Source organism: Triturus cristatus, chromosome 1_2 (assembly GCF_964204655.1).
Source record: "Triturus cristatus chromosome 1_2, aTriCri1.1, whole genome shotgun sequence".
In the NCBI taxonomy this organism is placed as follows: Eukaryota; Metazoa; Chordata; class Amphibia; order Caudata; family Salamandridae; genus Triturus; species Triturus cristatus.
In genome coordinates, this window is record NC_140580.1 from 804562065 (window position 1) to 804580880 (window position 18816).

Sequence of the window (18816 nt, forward strand, 5' to 3'; positions counted from 1 at the left end):
AACACGCTACCTTTATACCCCCTCTAATTATACTGGTATTTCTTTTACTCCTACTCCCCCTGGAAAGAGATTTACTCCTTCCCTGAACAGGATTAAATCATCAACCATTTTCAGAATTACTGCAGGTTGGAAAATGGTTTGTGAATGTCCACAGACATACATACAACCTTCTGAGCCTTTCCAGGCCACACTTGACTCTCAGGGGCCGATTCCGATCTAGGTCGGAAGGGCACCGAACGCGATCCGGCCAGAAAAACTACGAGCCGTACGCGTGTTTTCCGACCGACTCGTACAGCCGTACGAGCAAGCCAGTATGATGCGAGCTACATGAAATTCACCGACCGAGTCGTTTCCGGGTCCCAACCGCTCCTTACGTCTCGGTCGTAAGCTAACCGTGGCGTGCAATGGATGCGATTCACGACCGAGCCAGTACGATGCACGCGTTGGACAACCGGTGCGAGCCGGAGAGTCTGGCACACAAAATCTCCTGGTGTCAGACTTCGGGGGTTCGCGTCGGACCCCCCGACACCCGCAGCCATACGACTCACACCCAGGGGGAGACCTATGGGTCTCCCCAACACAGGCATGTATGGTGCGGATGACACCGGTGCGTACCCACTGTAGGGGGCGCACTTGTTCGAGACGTACCCATTCAGTCAATGGGAGCGCATGTACGCGTTGTACAACTGGCTCCCATTGACTTCCATGGGAGTCCGACCGAACCGAGTCCGACAGCATACGTGCGCATTGTACTCGCTCAGTTGGACTGTAGGGGTCCGGCTCGGTCGGAAAACACTCTAGATCCAACTCGGATCTGAATCGGCCGATTTACAAGCCCCTTGCACCACTGATGCAAAAGTGGTGCAAGGGGCTTGTAAATCTGCCCCTGAGACTAGGAGTGTGGATGAATACCTTCACAATTATGACAGTTTTTTTTAACAATCCCAATCGACACCTAGGTCTTTCCCCTGCAAAAATGATTGACCAGCAGCAGTTTCTTCACGATGGTGGGGGAGCGTCAACCCCCCACCCGCTGCAAGCTGTGCAGGAAAAAATAAAATGGCAATGCAAGGATTTCAATGCCATTTTATTTTTTACTTTTGTGCACATTGCAGGAGCGCCAGCCCTGAGATGAAAGATATTCAGGTTGTGTCCCCTTGTCAACAGGAGTAGTGGGTGACTGGATGCTCTAAAGTGTGCCTCTCACTTTGGCTAGCTGTCTTGCTCCTGCCAAAGTGATATGCGCACTTTGAAGCACTAGGGTTTGATGGAGCATCCAGTCTGCCAATTCCATCCAATCAATACTGGTGCTTCTCTCAGCATAAGAGAAGCACCTGGATTGGTTAAGGGATTTAAGTGGGCCCATGCTGGAGTAGAGAAGAAGATTGGAGCTGGAGCAAAATGAAGCAAGGTAAAGGACTTTTTTCTTTTTTTATGTATTTTGTTGACCCCCTTTAACTCTGCTCCAAAAATGTTTTCTTTTACGTCAGAGTTCCATCCAGCAGCGATTCAGGTCCACAGTCAGCTAAGTTCAGGCGAAGGCCTTCCCACTCACGCAGCAGAACGATTGGTAGAAAGCATTTTTGTATGACACCAGTTGGTAGGAGGCCTTTTTTTTAGGATTTAGGTTCCCAGCAGGTGTAGTTATTTTGGTCCCTCTATAGTATATTTTTTTGGGTCTAGCTTTGTGTATGACATTGCATTGTGTTGTATTGTTGAATATGCTTAAAAGTGTTGGAAAGAATGGATCTCTTGTCACTCAATAAAAGGAGTGCACAAGGAAATATGGCAAGCTATGAATGGTTATGACATCAGACTGCAGCATCACATTTTTAAAAGCATATCATTTATCACAGCAGTGGTTTGCCCACCTCACCACTATAGCTAGCAGCCTCCACTACAATTAACTGCACATAATCCAAACCTGGATATTTTCTGAGTTCTTTGTTTCCATCTAGGGCTAAAATGCTCACACGTCTAAGTTATTTTAATTAGGATGTATCGTATGCACTCGTAAATTGCACTTTATGAGTACTTAGTTGAAACTTTGCTGATGTAAATGTTTTGTGATTCCTCACCCAAGTAGAGATATCCATTTCTAATTTGCCATTTACCCCCACTAGATTTTCACACTATTTTCAAATAGTTATGAAAGATTTCTGGACATTTAATGATAAATGTTAACAACTGTATTAATTGCCACCTACCTTTAAACAAGTGGATTAAGTATACAATTGAGAAATGCAGTGGTGAGCTTTAAAAGCGGCTGTGCATAAGACCAAATCCTATATTTACCTGCACGAGTATGCACAGTGCACAGTGAGTAAGCATGAATTTGCTCAAGAGACTTTTAGAGGGGGGGGATCTCATCTGAGAAAAAATGCAATACATTTTTTTTACAAGCAATAGTGTTTTAGAGTCAGGTCAAAATGAAAACTAGTAGAATATTCCAGGTTTGCTGTGTGAGCCTCACATCGGTAGGAGTGCAGATGCCAGGAAAGAGGGAGTGGGGTTGGGTTCTCCCATATGAAATGTTTGTAAAATAACTGATTGCTCAAGAAATCAAATGCTTCTACTGAATATTTGAACTTAAGCTCAAGAAAAAATCACTTAGTCTCGTTTGCAGGGGAGAACGCCTATTTGATTATACAGGTCAGTGTTGGACAGACCTATGGGGCAATCAGGCAGAGTAGGACAGGCTGGTCTGACAGATCACCGCGTGGGACATTTGTTTTACCTGTTTGTGGGCCAGTTGTATGGCCAGGTGGGCCGCTTTGTACTGTTGATTTCACTGAGAATAAAGCAAACATTGCCTGCAAAAACACAAATCCATGTAGTCTCCCATACCTTGCAAAATACACATACAGATTGTCTTTACAAGTTCAAAACTTGCTTGATTTTCAAATGTGGGCTACTTTTTCAGCTATCCAGTTTACTAATAGGGGCCACTTTTATTGTGATACCCAGACACTGATACAGGTTACTAAAGATTTTAATAGGATTTGAATAGTCTAATTAAGAATTGACCGGGCTAGCTCTCTCTGCATGTCTGTGGCCTACATCTGCTTTTGATTCCATGCAAAGCAACTATCTTTGGTTAAGTTTAGAAAGCAGTTTTATGCTGTGCTCTCATCAACAAGGTCACTGGTTCTGCACAGTACAAGAAGCTCTGTCTACAGCCTCTTTATTTTAAACCCCACCCTTTTTGACCCCACCTCTCCACTCACTCACACACAACCAACCAAGTGATACCTATACCACCATCATTGATTTCAATAATAAAAAACAATACACAAAGTACATAGGGAAAGCATAGTATCAATGTCCACTTTTACGATCACTCACTAAATAATTTGTTTATGTGCCTGTAGAGGAAACACCATTTTATGTAATAGATTGTTTCTTTAAAGCAATTTCCATAACCCAGAGGCAAAGCATGGTAATCCTAACTTCAGTCTGAATATGTTTAGTAAAGGAGCTACCAGCTTAGGTGATCAGCACTAAACATGTTTGGAGAACAAAGACCAAAGACCAATTATTAAGTAATTTTTGAAAGTTACGTTTTAAGTTATGCATGTCCACAGTTTGACTTTGCAGTAGCTGCTTTGAAATGAGGTAGAGATAAAAGCCCATGCCACTGTGGTCACTTCTAAAAAATGTCTTTAATGCAGTTCTTATGACTTTCATATAGGTGAATGTGATTAGCAACAGGCCCTAAAGAAACATTACAAAAACATTTTTAACAACATATCTATGATTTTAATGTTAACTCAGAATTTATTTTATGCTCATTCTTGTTTATGTGTGGATTCTAACTATGTCTTTTCTTCTCTTCCTCATTTTTTCCCCTATTCTTGCAGGATTCCATTAGTGAACCTGTAAAAAAAAAAAAGGACAGGGAGCTACTATTTTTGTTTACCAGTGGGACTCAAAAAGAAGATGATCTGTTGGACAAATATATTTTTATATAAATGGAGTATGCCCGCAGATACTGTACTGTTTTTTTTTCAAAGAATATGTTTTTGAAGAAAGCAAACTATGGAAAAATAAATAATTGTTGTGAAGATGGGAAACAAGATGATTCGAATCTAAAGGACTCAACCATTGAGTTTTTTTTCCTTTTTTGGATTTGGACTGTGATTTTGAACCTGTGCCAATAAAACCATAATGTGCCATATAGTGAATGAAAGACTTCTTTTGGATAAAGGCGCTAAAATGAGCTACATCTTGGAAGTATCAGGAGAAGCACGGGTGGGCTGTCTTTTATGATAGTGTGAGTGTTCTTTGTTAATACCATATCACTTTAAACTCACAGGCAGTGCATCCAATATTATTTTGTACACCAGCAACTTTAGAGAATATTTAAAGATTTAGCCAAGAGATAAGAATTGACCTTCTTTGAAAATTTCTTAAATGAAGTGATAGATTCAAATCATGCAAACTCTTCCCAGTATAGTAGGTACAGTGACACTCATTCAATACAAGTAAAAAATGTGTTTCTGAGCCTTAGAGACCTGCCATTTTGGGGAACATACTCATGACATAGAACAATTAATGTGACAGTTTGCTTTTTCACAGCATTGTTGGCAGCACATCAGTAGTGACCCTTTGAAGCCTGCAGCGAAATTAATGGAGCAGTATGGTTTGGTGACATTTCACGTTCAGGACAATGTGAAAGAGGAGATGAACCGGCGTGCTGTGCACAGCCCATAGCACCTTAGGATAAAGGACGAGTTTATACTTTGCATCAAGAAGAAGTCTGGCAAAAAAGGAGCAAAATGGAAAAAAAGAAAACATCATTATGTCTTAAATGATACTTCAATCCAAATTCATGTATATCCCAAATGAACTGATTTTCAGAACAAGCAAATCGAGAGTAGGCTACATACAGTACAGTAGCTGAAGAAATATGCTTGACATATTGAGTGGCTCAATTTGTGTAATATGTACCAATATGTTTCATGCAATAACCTGCACTTTGTTTCCAGAATCAAATTCATGGTTATGCATGTTGAAAGAGTGGATTGTTAACCTTACCCCCTTGCAAGCCTAATTACCTCCCTTGCCCCTTAATGCATTTCTGGGCTGAGGGAGATTTCATTGAAACCAGTTAGTACCAAATTTGCACTCACAGACATATTGATTCACTGTAATTCCAAATTCAGTTGCAAACATTTTTAATGTGCTAGGAAATATGTCAATAATTGCCCCTAAAATGGCTACTAAGTTTCCAATTGATCAAAACAATTGTATAAGGGTTATCGTTTACATTTAAAATTTCAGGTGAACTTTCTGGGTTTGATATCTGCTTGCATTAAAGATAGCTAACCCAAAATATTCCAATGTTTTGCTTTCTCAAACTTCTCAAATCCTTTGTTTTTAGGTGAATCAGAGCAATCTTTGTGAGTTCAATGTGCCAATAAAAGATGAAAAATTGTAATGGCTATCTTAACATCTCCGTATAGTCCAGTTGCGAAAATGACTTCAGAGGAATACTGAATGAATATGTATATTACAGTACAGATCAAAGGTTGCCATTTCCAGATGGCAGTATTATAATTTATATACTAATTTAAATTCAATATGGATTGATATAGATATAGTTGACATAGATTATTTTAGTACACAGCTATGCCTTGAAATGATCTGTGGGTAGATCTCCAGCGGCCTTACTAGAAACAGCTGTGAAGGTGGAGCATAAAGTCGAAGCGATGGCAGGGTCAAAAGTGCATACATGTAACTGAGAATGTCTCTGCGGTAATGCAAGAGCTGTAGATAGCAAAGCTTGCCAACAGAGCAAGGCAATCAGTGTCCACTTATTCCATCTTATCCGACCTACTGTTCATGCATTTACTCAGAGAAATTCCGAGTTACCTGTATGCACTCTAAAAAGTGTACCGGCAAAGGAAAGGCGCTCAGCTCTGCTCTGACCTAGCGCATTTGTTCATGATAGGGTCACACATACGTTTTGGATGCGGTCAGGGAAATACACCATGTTCCATCCCAATTAAATCTGCCCATTTTTAAAAAAGATTATGATATAGCAAGTCGCCATGGAGCCCTGTGATATGCAAACATGCACTACGTGTGGAATGCAAGTTACAAGAGAATCCCCTTGTGAATTGCAGTGTCTTAGCTGTATGCAGTTTGGGTGGCTATGTCTGATAAATGAACCATCATATTTGTCACTGTGAACCTCATATCAATATTTTCAAAAGGCGCAATCACAGACCATAATATTTTCTCCACCAACATCTTTCCCCTCTTCTAAAATATCATTACATTGTTTTCTACATTAACAGCTTACATAGTGGGGTTAAGGTGCAACATTAGGCGGTTTATAAGCAGTGTATCACTGTATTAAATTAATCACTTGGAAAAAGCTTGACATTACATTTTAAACTCGTCTAATAAAACCCATGTGTTGTTACAATAGTTTTGGTTGGTGGAAAACATTTGAATATGTCATCAACCAAGCCAATAGTTGCATTTTTTAAACATAAAATATTATCTAAAGTAGAGACCTTGGTGTCTCATGTTTTGAGGGGTTATGTTAAAAAAAAAAACCTGATAAATCCTGATAATTCCACATTGCCTGGACACTGTTATCTAGTAGGTTTGTCTACTTTCTTTTTCCAGTTCAGTAAGATATGTACAATCTTCCATTTCACATGCTGCATTTGATCAATACTTCATTGAGGAAAGGGTATCGAGGACTACTCTACTTAGGCTCAATTAGTACTTTCCCATTTAAGCCTATAGTTGGTCTTATCTGGAACTAATTGGTCCCAAACTAGTGAAGTAAATATTGGAGCAAGTTAATTTCCAACTACACAAGTCAAAAATAGAATCTAGATAGAATCTGAAGTTCTGACTGATTAAATATCCAATTTTATCTTTCATTGTACCAGTACTATGGACGAGGGAATATAACAATTTCTAACTTGAGAGACAGACATGTCAAACAAAACATTTTCCTAACTTTTTTATTGAGCTAGCAATATGGAGTCAGACATGCTGATATTTTCCAGATTTGCTTTTAATTTCATTATAGTATAAAATCAAAACCTCCCACTCACCTTTTTTCTAAAATCGGAAAGTGTTTAAAAAAATCTATTTCAGGGGCATCTTTTGCTTAATTGTCAGCTCCCTTTCGAAATAATTCTAAACATCCACAATTTTAATGAGGTAAAGTATTATCAACGTTTTGTGCCAGTTAAGATTCCAGGAATTTCTATCATGAGTGGTATTGCTGAGTCCTTAATGGCAGGTCTAATAGATTTGCCTAATATAGTTGCCTCAGTAAATATCAGGATATAATTCTAAATGCCTTTGATGAAAAAGAGCAACCTTAGACTACGCCCTCAGCCAAGAGAGAATATGTAGGAAAACAATCATTATTAAACCCCACATGTATTGGAACCTAATGAATTGTAGGGCAACAAACCTACTCTTTTGTGTATAAAATCAGATTAGAGACACAGGTAGAGTCAACTAAGCAAGGATCGGGGTAGTGAACAAAATTGCTCCCAGGATTTCCCTAAACATCGTACCAGTGTTTTGGACAACCGAAGGCTCATGCTGATGCACAAAAGGCACCAGATCACGGAGGTGTTAGTGAACTTTACAGAATTAAATTATAAGGAAACAAATGCAGAAGTGCCGTTGAATGCCAGCATGGGCAATCATGGCAAAAACTGTGTGAAATATTCTAGAAAAGAGAAGGGGAGAAGCAATTGGACAACTTACGTTGACAGGGGAGTATTTCTTACAATTTCTTAAGTGTATAGTAAATGGAAGAGTATGAAACTTCTTGTTTCTAATTTAAATTAGTGAATGCGCCAACTACTTTTTATGCCCTTTTTTACATTTCTGAGTACTCTTGCAATATTCCGCTAATGAGAATCACACATTGAAAACATCTCAAGCAGCACATATATGATTAACCTCAGACTGATAGAAAATATCACAAAGTAATACTAATATTTTAAAATGTATACGGCAGCAATAATGCAGTTAAAGAGAATTATTTAACCCCTTTGGTATTTGGATTCATGCCTAAATTAGTTGGCTAGTGTCCCAGAGTCTCTCACTATGTTTGCTTATTAACAGGGCGACCGTGGCATATCGTGTGCTGCCTAGCACCAAAGTAATCACCATTGCACCATGGGTCAAGGGTGCCTGCGTTACGGGCAGAATAGTTTTTCTGCAGGGAGGCACACCTTCCAGCACAAACAAAAATCCTTAGAAGTGTATTCCTCGTTCCATGTGTGCTGCATTATGAGCACACATGGAAAGAAGAAGTATCAAGAAGAAATAAAGATATTTCTCATCGTTTTTGAGCTCTATTGTCGGCAGTACATGCATTAACTCAGACACATTCTGAGTTAAATATATGCTTTTTAGGAAGTGCAACCAAATACAAAAGAGGTGCACGGCTGTTCACTGGATGAATACACAATTTCATGATACATTCCCCAGCTTTTGCTTCATATTTAGCTTGGATATATCGCTCAATGATTTGTACCTGGGCCATATCATGATACTGTTCCCTGTGCTATGCTGATGCAGAAAGGGAGCTATGCGTTTCTTCTTCTTGTCTTGATCACATACATTAAAAATGTCAGATTAAGTGCATAGGCTGCTCTGTAGTCAACAGCACATGCACTGACTCAGAGATTTTTTCTAGCTAATGTAGGAACTGTATATGTGAAAAAAAGAAATGCACAGATCTGTTCTGCTTTGAAACCTCATAAAGAATGGAATAATTATATGGCCCTAGAACAGAAATGGAGAGTTTGTATTGTTTGTGCAACATTAATGTAGAAAGAGAGACATCATATTGTTTTATTCACTTTTATATCCTGGAAGATTACATTATGTTTGAAACAAAATATACTTTCTTCACCTATTATTCATTTTGAAAAAAAACAACTCATACATTGGCAATGCAGCTTGATGAAAATGATTGGTGTTTAGAAGAAGCTTTGCAGAAACAATCACAGATTTAACTTGTTTATAAGAAAGGAACAATAAATAGAATGCTTTAAGTTGGACAAAGTACAGTCAGAGCTATTCTTCCAATTGGATGGACAGGGCTTTACCAAGACTAACACTCAAATGTATTTCAAGAGACAGATCTAAAGAGAGAACCACTTAAAAAAAAAAGCAAAAATACTCAGTTAATACCTATTTGAAAAAAAGTTAACATTTTAGAGCATCTTTTCATTCACTTGGTAATATAATAAATGCATTCATTATTTTGATGATCGAACTCCATATTTCAAGAATAAAGGTTTCAACAGTCAACGCAAATAATACTCCATGAAATCGAAAGTACATGCCTTAAAGTTTGAATAGAGATTCGGCATAAATCACACAGTCTGTTCTCTCGGGCCACACCAGTCCATGCTCCTGTAAAAGATTTTAATGACAAGATATTCATATGGAGAAATAGAGAAACATATGGATTCTGTGCTCCTAATTCCACTTTAAGTAGGGTTGTGGTTGTGCCCTAGAGTATGTTTCAATTATTACCCCCAACTCCTTTTTTTCTAAATGTCCCCATGTCTTGTTTGATCAAACTAGTTGCAAAACTTTAGTTTAGGAGAGTCAAAAGTACAGGACATGACATTGCCATTAGCTCAGACCTACTCAGAATAATGTGCTGAAGTGCTTGAATAAAATTCTTACCAATTTGACAACAGTTTTGCGAAGGCAGCCGGTACATGTATAACTTTTTCTTCTCAATTTTCTAACAGCGATTACTCATGTTCCAAGTCTTCTTTGGTATAATGTGGAAAAGATTTCTAATCAAGAGATGTCTCTCGTATTAGTTATCATGGTTCACAGTTTCCCTTCTTTCTTTTTTTGCCTTTATACAATAGGGACTGTATTCCTGTGTCTTTGTACCATTACATATTATACAGGAATCAAGTATTGGGCTAAATGTACCTATACTGTACTTGGCCTCCTCAAAACTGACTGGCTTTGATGTCCTGGCTCATTTCACAAATCAAATATAATATTTATAGATCACACAGGAGAAACCCCAAACCACATATACTGAATTCATTCACCACACAATTGTGTATCAATAATTTTCTTATAAGGACCAATAGCACTTGCACTTTATCAAATAAATATCCAGAATCCTATGCATACAGATGAACATATGCGAAGAAACGTTATTGATAGGCAAAGTGGAGCTGAAACAATAAACAATAATATTATTTGGAATAGCTGTTCATCAATTTGTTTGTGTGCAAATGTATACTGAAGTGTCCCTAGCGTATGTGCTAATGTATAAGGTCTTGCTCCTACCCAGTCAGTGCTATACAACACTGCACTGTAAATAAAACATTAATCAACCTTCAATTATTAGGACAATGATATTGGGACTGTACAACTTTCCAACGGGATGTCATAAATATTCAAAGAGTATGCTTAATATTAGACTCTGTTGAGCAAAGCATGGTTAATTATGATCCAATGCAACGTCATCCATTCCATATATATTGTCTAAAATAGATTTACTAGTCGAAATCAGAGAATTCATTTCAATATCCATGAATTCAATCTGCCCTCACTGGGACTTACAATATGATTATATTTTTACATAACATAAAATTTACAGTTGTACAGAATGTTGTTGCCTGCACGTTGTAAGGGATCCCAAGGTTTAAGTCAGCCAGACAAGGTTTGGAGGATCTCCATTGATTGCCAGTGGCCCAAAGAATTGAATTTAAAGTCCTGTGCACTTCACACAGAGGCTCACACATGCATGGTCCTCCCATTCTATTCCAGTTTGTCATCCCCGATACCCCTAAAAGGCTAACAAGATCCACCAACTCCCTCATGGCCACCGCGCCCACCATCAGAAGAGCCAGAAGCCGAGGGCGGCATTTTTACTTTAATGTGGCCAAAATCTGGAATTCCCTCCCTTTGTACATTCGGTCCATGGACAATAAACTAAGTTTTCAAATACTTCTTAAGACCTGTTTTTTTAAGTCTAGAACCTTCATATGGCACCTCTAGTCTTTGTGGAACAGTTCCTTCTCAACTAGCACTGGAATGACTCCGGTTCGCCATGCTCTCTAAAAATCTCCTAGGATAGCATGACATGTTTAACTACCCTTTCACTATTTCAAAGCACTGTAAATGATGGGGTTTACCTTTACATCTGATGGTTCTCATTTTACAGATCTTTTAAGAAGGAGGGGTCGAAATTGCCTTTTTGTATTGGAACTCACATCACTCAGATGACCAGGTGTGTCAGCAGCAAACTTCCAGCTCAGTAGGGACATTGCTACCTTTAGTGCAGCAAGAGCAGTGCACAACAGCCCAGAGGAGAGAGAGTCCATGCTGCGAACCATTACTACCAGATTTTTTATCAGTTTCATCAAATGAACTTGTATATGCAAAACATATGAAGTTGGTCCTTTTCACATACTTAACTAGAAGAGTAAAAGATTCCACAATTTAGATCAGTGACTCATATTTTACAAACTCGTGACCCAGTTTTGATGTTTTTGGCATTGAATATAGTCAACATTTCTGCAGGAGTACTTTATGCTGTCTTGAAATGAACTTCAATGAAGTGCCCGACAGACAAGAGATTTTGAAAACAAGGAAGACACTGTTATGGCTATTCCTAATATGAGTAATGCACACACATTTGCACTTAATTGCAATATAAAAATCTCTAATTCACTACAAGAAATTCCATGATCCTCAAATATGAAATATGCGAATTTTCCACTTTTGTAACGCCTCCTTGCACTTCTTTAGAAATGTAGATCTGAAAAATAGACCAAAGCTACAATTTTCCAAATCATCAAGTATATCCTTCAGTATGTATTAGTTCTAATAAATGCTTGCTAAGGGGATGATTAATAGGAAGAATCTGAAAAAAACTTGTATCATTGCCATATGTGCTGTCATACTCAGTAACTAGTGCCAAACAACTTGTGTAACTTTGATTGAAATAATTTTGCCATGAAAATGTACAAAATGCTTGTATTCACATGACCAATTATATGTATTGCATTTTCGAACAATATTCTGGCAGACACAACAGATGTGGCTGGTAATGATATAGTATCATGTTTAATTCCTTGGAGCACCTGTTGTTCAAAACTGCTTGCTGTCCTCAGTTCTCTACTGACTTAAAGGTGGAATCAATGTGACCATGCCCTCTCCACTGAATGGTATCTTCTAGTAAGGCCACAATGGTTGGGAAAATCGTACTTGATGCTTTTGCACGAAGTGCTGTAATAAATGTAATGAAATGCGTTTTTTACTTTGGAGAAAATGGTTTGGAAACTCTAGATATTGACATACAATCCAATATTTGATTAGTACCTCTGATAAAATACATACTTGTGATAATACATTTCATGTGCTGGTGCATATGTTCTACATATTCTAGATTCAAGGTTTCTAGATTATAAATGCAAAATTATTGGGTGGCTGTTCTAAAAGTACAATAACTAGGAATACTTTAAATTCAATATTCTTGAAGGCAAAAGCAGAACTAAGAGAAAGACTTTCTAACTGTAAAATAAGTAGTTTGGTCAAAACCATAAAATAAATTTCATATTTATCTAAAATTCATTCTGAATTGCAGGATTTTCTCCTGTAATTGTACAAGAGCTAATTTAGAGCCCAGTTTTAATCTGCAAGCTAACCCAGATGAGGTATTGTACCTGATTTCATATTACAAACTGAGCATTAATTATGTTTAGTCCCAGTGGTGTTCCCGCATTTTTGGCCTGAGCTGCACCATCGGGGCAGCACTTTCTACCATTCAACCATACCTAAAAATACTTGGGGGATATACAGCTTCCCCAAAATATTCCAGGACTAGATTTGGCATACAAATTAGGCCTCCTGTAAAGTGTGGGGGGAAGTTGCTCTTTTCCCAAATATTCTGTTCAGGAGCAATAATAGTAATTTTGACCTTCCAGTGTTCGCAACATCCACTGCTGTCCTGAGAGCGCAGCTCAGACATTATGCACATCCATGCAAATATTCCTGTGACGGGTTTGCTCAGGGAAAACTGCTCAGAAATAAGAATTATGTGGGGTTTTACCAGTAAATAAAACTGGGACCGTAAATGATTCTCCAGTGAGTGATAGAAAATGTGGTATGGGGTCGCATAGTCAAAAGGGCCAGTAACATGACCGTGTGGTAACAGTAAGTCAAGCATTACCACCTATAATTCTGAGTAACTCTAATGAGGCAGTACTGACATTTTATGCTGTAAACGAATATTCTTCATTTGGCAATATTCTAAACTGATGAGATGAGTTGTTTGAAGGGTGACTAGGTCCACATCGCAGTGTTTGTTCTGTACTCTTTTTTTGAGTGCTTACATACAGCAGGGATGGTCAATTCTAACGTCTTTAGGGCAACACCTGCATAGTTGGTATGGTTTGTACATTAGCTGCATTTTTCATAGCAACATTACCCTTTCTATGCAAAGCTGGTGATGTACATTTTACAGCACTACTAAATCAAGCTCTATCGCGTGTGCTCCATGGATGTCTTTGCATTTGAAGGTGTCTAACATTCGGTTGTACTATAATTTTATGAGGCAAATAAATCAAGTCACTGCAATTTGCATTCATTCACTATGGAACAGAGACATTTGTCAATGAGATTTGATTTATTAAAGAAAACAATAAGTCAGACTACCAGTATTTAACAACAACAGTGAGGATGTTAATCTCACTTGAGAGGTCATACATTTCCGTATACAACATTTAAAAACCTTGATAATCCTTAACTGCATTAACAACCCAAGGGTTGTACTACCTCATGTTAAAACATTAAAATTGACAAATCACCAAGTAGAGCATTTACTCAGAATGTGAGGGGTTCAACCAATCAGAATGCGAACAATAGGTAAAAATGTCCACGGAAGCAAGTATGTTTAGAAGGAGTAAAATGACAATAAAGTCTCATAATGATACTAAAAATTATATATATATATAGATATATAGATATATAGATATAGACATATATATGGTTTAGTAGCGGTTTTGGCAGATGGGATCTAAGAAGAATGTTATATTACATCAGTTATTTCAGTTGTATTTTAGGCAGTTAGCATTTTGCCCCTTTCTGCATCTCGTGATAAACTTTACATTGTGAAGTCTATCAAGGTCACTGTTAAAGTATTAAATCTGCACTGTGATTATAAGCAGCTATGCTATGTTTTGTGAACATTGTTTGGGTTCATTCACATGATTGTGCAGGAGAACATACCCTTTCAGTTATAATTTCAACACCAAATCATATTTTATCTAAAATCGCAATCTGCCGTTTTCAAAAGCAGTAGTAAATGCAGCTCATTAATTGTATGTACCATGCTGTTCTTGCTTCTAACATTCTTGTTGAATTTGTCAAGTTCTCGTATGCACTGAATTGTTTTCCGTGACACATGGAAGTGAAATATGGAAAGAGCATTCTAAACCGAAAAGCTGCACAAATAATAGGGCACAGATTCTTGCAAAAACTTCACACGTTTTACGTTTTGCTTGCTCAACGTGTACAGTGAACTTTGTGTTTCTTTTTTTTCAAATTCTGAGATGAAAGTTTCATTTTCATTTTCGTTTTCTATCCACATGTTCTACATGGAGTACCTCTGTTACTTTTATGAAAAGATATATATGTAAATATACATATATACAAATATATATATATCAGTAAAAAAAGAGAATTTTAAATATTGTGTCAGTTTATTGTCGTATTTTCCTTTTTTTATTCAAATCACGGAGTCATGTTAATCTACAAGGACACAATAACCTTTTTTGAGGATGTGAGGGCAGGGGGCGGGATCAGTGGGTAGAGGGCGGGGTTTAATTCAGTGAAGGTTAAACATGTTTTTTATTTGTTTTCTGTATTTCAAAGCTGTGTATTTCAAAGCACTGTAAATGCGATTTATTCCAATTTCCCCTTGTAAATTTAGTACTCTGATGTTGCTATTAAAAAAGAGAAACATACAATAAATGCTAGCGCTTGTGATTTCCTTAACGTTATTAAATATTTGCTCTCACGAAAGGTAAAACCAGCCATAATCCTTCAAAACTGTTTTTCGTCTGCAGACACATTTCATTGAAATATTGCAAACGAGGTGTTTTCCAATAAAATGAATGTTAGTCTATATTATGTGTCAAGCTCTTAGGTTACTGGAGGCTATCACCAGTTTAGATCATGTGGTCGTTTTTGTGAACTTATTTTTGATTATTTTGCTATCTCTTTTTAGTATGACAACGTGTCCTTTTGAAGGTTCTGTACTCAATGCTAGCATATTGTAATTTACTTCTTGGAAGCCCAAAATCCACTTACTTGTCAGAAAGATCAGCAATTCTTTGCACACACCAATATGGTCTTGAGCAGCGGCAGCTCCTCCATTAATGCGTAGGAGCATCGCCCCTCCTGCTGTGAGCGCAGCCAGTATACACAAAATATTAGAATGGTCATTACGATACCATTTTAATATTCTGTGTGCCGCCGGCTGCGCTAGCATAAGTGTGATGGTGGGGGCAGAGCAGATAGATTTTTGTATATTGCAGGTTGACTGCTTCAAGTGTGCATGACAGATTGGCTGGCTGTCTACAGCCGGACAATCTGTCAAACGCACTTCAGAGCCTGAAAACCCAGTGCTGCAAAACAGCTGAGGGATTGCAGACACAGGCCCCCAGCCTCAAAATGAGCGCTGGATTAGCCTCATCCAACCAATCCTGGAGTTGAAGCTCCAGGATTTGCTGGATTCTAAAGCAGGAAGTATACCACCTTCCTTTCCTGTTTGTCGGGAAGGGCAACAGGCAACATACCAATACGTTTTATGGCGCACCACGCCCCAGCGATTTCAAAAGTTGCTAGCTGCCCCGATCTTGAGTTTTCCAAAGAGGTAAACAGACTACTGTAGGATGTTTGGATCCCTGTTCTCTCTGGATCATCTATTCGTCAAAATGATTCAAGTGATTCATCGCATCCTTTAGAGTCTAGCTCCCACAAGCTAATTTTACTATACAGGGCTCTAGTTGATCCTATGATGATTTGGGAAGAGGAGTTGGCCTAGCGGCTAGGGTGGTCGACCTTGAATCTGGGGAACTTGGCTCGAGTCTCGGCAATGACGCTGAATATCCTGTGATTCTGGGCAAATCTCCCCGTGCCTAACAAAAATGAATATGTGTCCTCATGTAACGTAATTGGTGCTATGAAAAGCGCTCTGATACCCGATTCGGGTCAAGTTCGCGCTATATATAACAAAAACAAAAAAGTGAAGAAAACTGAGTGCCATTTCAAAATTGGTTTGCTGTCATGTTACTTAAGTTACTGCAAGAAATTGGTTAACATTTAAATCGGTTAAAAAGGGGTGAGAACTCCGATCAAGTAATAATCACAATCCTTGTCAGAGGGAACCATAACAGTTGCTAAATAAAACATCTTATTAAATAAAAGAACAAAAATCCAATCTTTGGAACCAGCATTTAGGAGTTCTTAAAATAGCCCCAGAAAGGTGTGAATAATCAATTGCAAGTATCTGGTCCCGTCGGCTAGGGACAAAGTTAAATGTTCAGGCCGACTACGATGGAGCGCTAGTTGTGTATAGGACCAGGTGCGGCATGCTAGTAGTTGTACCTTTTGTCCTTGGTGGGGGGGCTATGTAGTGGTACGATGCAAAGCTCTGTGTTGTTCTACGTGGTGCTGCATTCTGTCCGTCAAGCTGCAAAACAGGAGCAGCACAATGTTGCGATGTGAGGTTGTGCATCACTGCACCAGATTGGGTGAAGCTGCTGATCAGGAGCTGCATGGCTCTGGGTTGCGAGGGCCTGAGTCATCCTATCCTTTCTGTGTCTCATCTGGTGAGGTTGCAAGGCTCTCCTTCTTCTGAATCTTCTAAGGTCCAGGAGTGTTCTGATTTCAAATTCTGAGTGTGCCACTTTTATACCTAGTCCTAGTCTATGTTGGGAGGGCACCCCTTTGTCTAATCCCCAAAATTATTTTTGGTTAGTTCTACCCTTTTCCCTCGGATTACCTCCAGTCTGTCTAGTGAAACAAAGGGCAGGCACGTCCAGATGTGAGCTGCATTTGCCAGTGACAGAGTAGGCAACGTTTGAAGTCAGTACAGCCTCCAGGCTACGCTCTGAAGTGATATCGGGGATGGAGCACGGCCCCACCACACTCATCCTGTCAAATCCCCATACCTAGATCTTTTGTCAGATGTTTGGCAGGAATGCATATCACAACATAGAAGAGTCAATTAACAGTCATATGGCCCTGGACACTGGCAGACAGGCACATTTATTTAGTTTAGGCAGAAAATTACTTTCTAAAAGTGGTATTTTCAAAACAGTAATATAACATCAAGGTTTACCTTTACAGAGGATTTTAAATTACAATTAAAATGAGTTGAGGTATTTGTTTAGCTGCTCCACACTGAGTCTATCATTTGTTAAATTAAGTAAGGTAAACCAGTATTGGTCTATAGAAGGCTAGTTGCCATGGAGAAACATAACTTTGGGTGGTGTTTCACTGCCAGGGCATGCAAAGCTTAAGTACACATGCCATATGTTTGAAATTCCATGCACCCTGCCCAATGAGCATTTTTGGTCTACATTATAGGTGACTTATAAGTATTGAAAAGGAAGGTTTAGGCCTGTGTAGAGTTTTTTGAGGAGGTGGGCAGACCACAAGGCGCTATTTGTTTTGAAGGGGCATAGCCCTGTATTTATTGAGAGGTTTCAGATAAACAACGTGTTATAGTCCCGGCGTCGTTCTCCCAGGAAAAATGATCCTTCTCCCTTCCTTAACGCCATCGGGCTGGTTGTCCCTCAGTTCTTGGGTCGAGGTGCAGGTCAATCAAACCGGGAGAAAAAAAAAAAAACAAAAGGCACTGGTTAGTGCTGCAGGAACCACGTTATCTAAGACAGGGGAAAGACCCGTGCTGGGAATTAGGGTGCGACGAGTGAGGGGGTGGAACGAGTCCACCGTCACCAGAGGAAATGCGGGGAACAGGCCAAGACCGGCATAGAGAACTTCTCTTGTTTTTACGGTAGAATCTAGTGAGGCTGTCCCCGTTTTACCCAGTTGGTTTCAGCCTTCCCACCCCGCTCCTGAGGCCCCGTACCCGAGCACGCGCCTGTTCAAGCCACGACCCTCCAGGGCCGTGGCTGGGCGCTTCGTCCTCCAGATGGCCCCTCGGCTCCCTCGTCGTGGGTTCGGTGTTTTGAACGTACTCTCCCTGAGTCTTCGGCATCTTCGTATACGGCGTCTGCACTGTTTCCTCCATCTTCCTGGTTCTGCCCTCTTCCTGTATCTGTCTCCCCTTATCCGGTGCGGGGATGCAAAACTCCGCCTTCCCGGGGGTCGGGCTGGGATTAAAGGGCCAGTCCTCAGTTCCTTCATCATGCATTATGATGTGTTCGCGGCCGTCCGGGGGCTGAAACGAAGAGAGAGCGGAGGGATCAGGAGCATCGCGAGGTGAGGCTATAGTGGGATGGGGCACAGTCCAACAGCCTGGCAAAAGGTTTACTTTGCCAGGTCGAAATTGCAGTTTTAGAACTACACGCAGGGTCTGCAATAGAAGACCTTAGAACCTTTTCACAGTACTACCATAGTGGATAGCCCAATGAGTGCTGCAGCCCACTAATTGCAATTAATGATAGTGCAATGTGGGATAGTTTCCAGTTAGGCAAACATGGTGTGTTAAAAACAGGGAAGGGTTTACCCCTGGATATCTTTTTCTCATTGGTTGGAGTGTGGCCAGGAATCATCTCGATCCACTAGCTAGCAAACTGTACA

At 39.4% G+C, this 18816-nt stretch overlaps 1 protein-coding gene across 2 annotated transcripts in view; it reads left to right on the forward strand.

Moving 5' to 3' along the window:
• AJAP1 (adherens junctions associated protein 1) overlaps positions 1-14797 on the forward strand; it is an 896426-nt gene extending 881629 nt beyond the window's left edge. For both annotated transcript variants that reach the window (XM_085608867.1, XM_085608866.1), the window contains one exon: positions 3861-14797. Coding sequence is in view for 1 of the 2 variants with exons in the window: in XM_085608866.1 (XP_085464992.1) it covers positions 3861-3882 (22 nt within the window). In the remaining variant the exon portion in view is untranslated. The remainder of the gene's footprint in view (positions 1-3860) is intronic.
• Positions 14798-18816: the final 4019 nt, after the last annotated feature.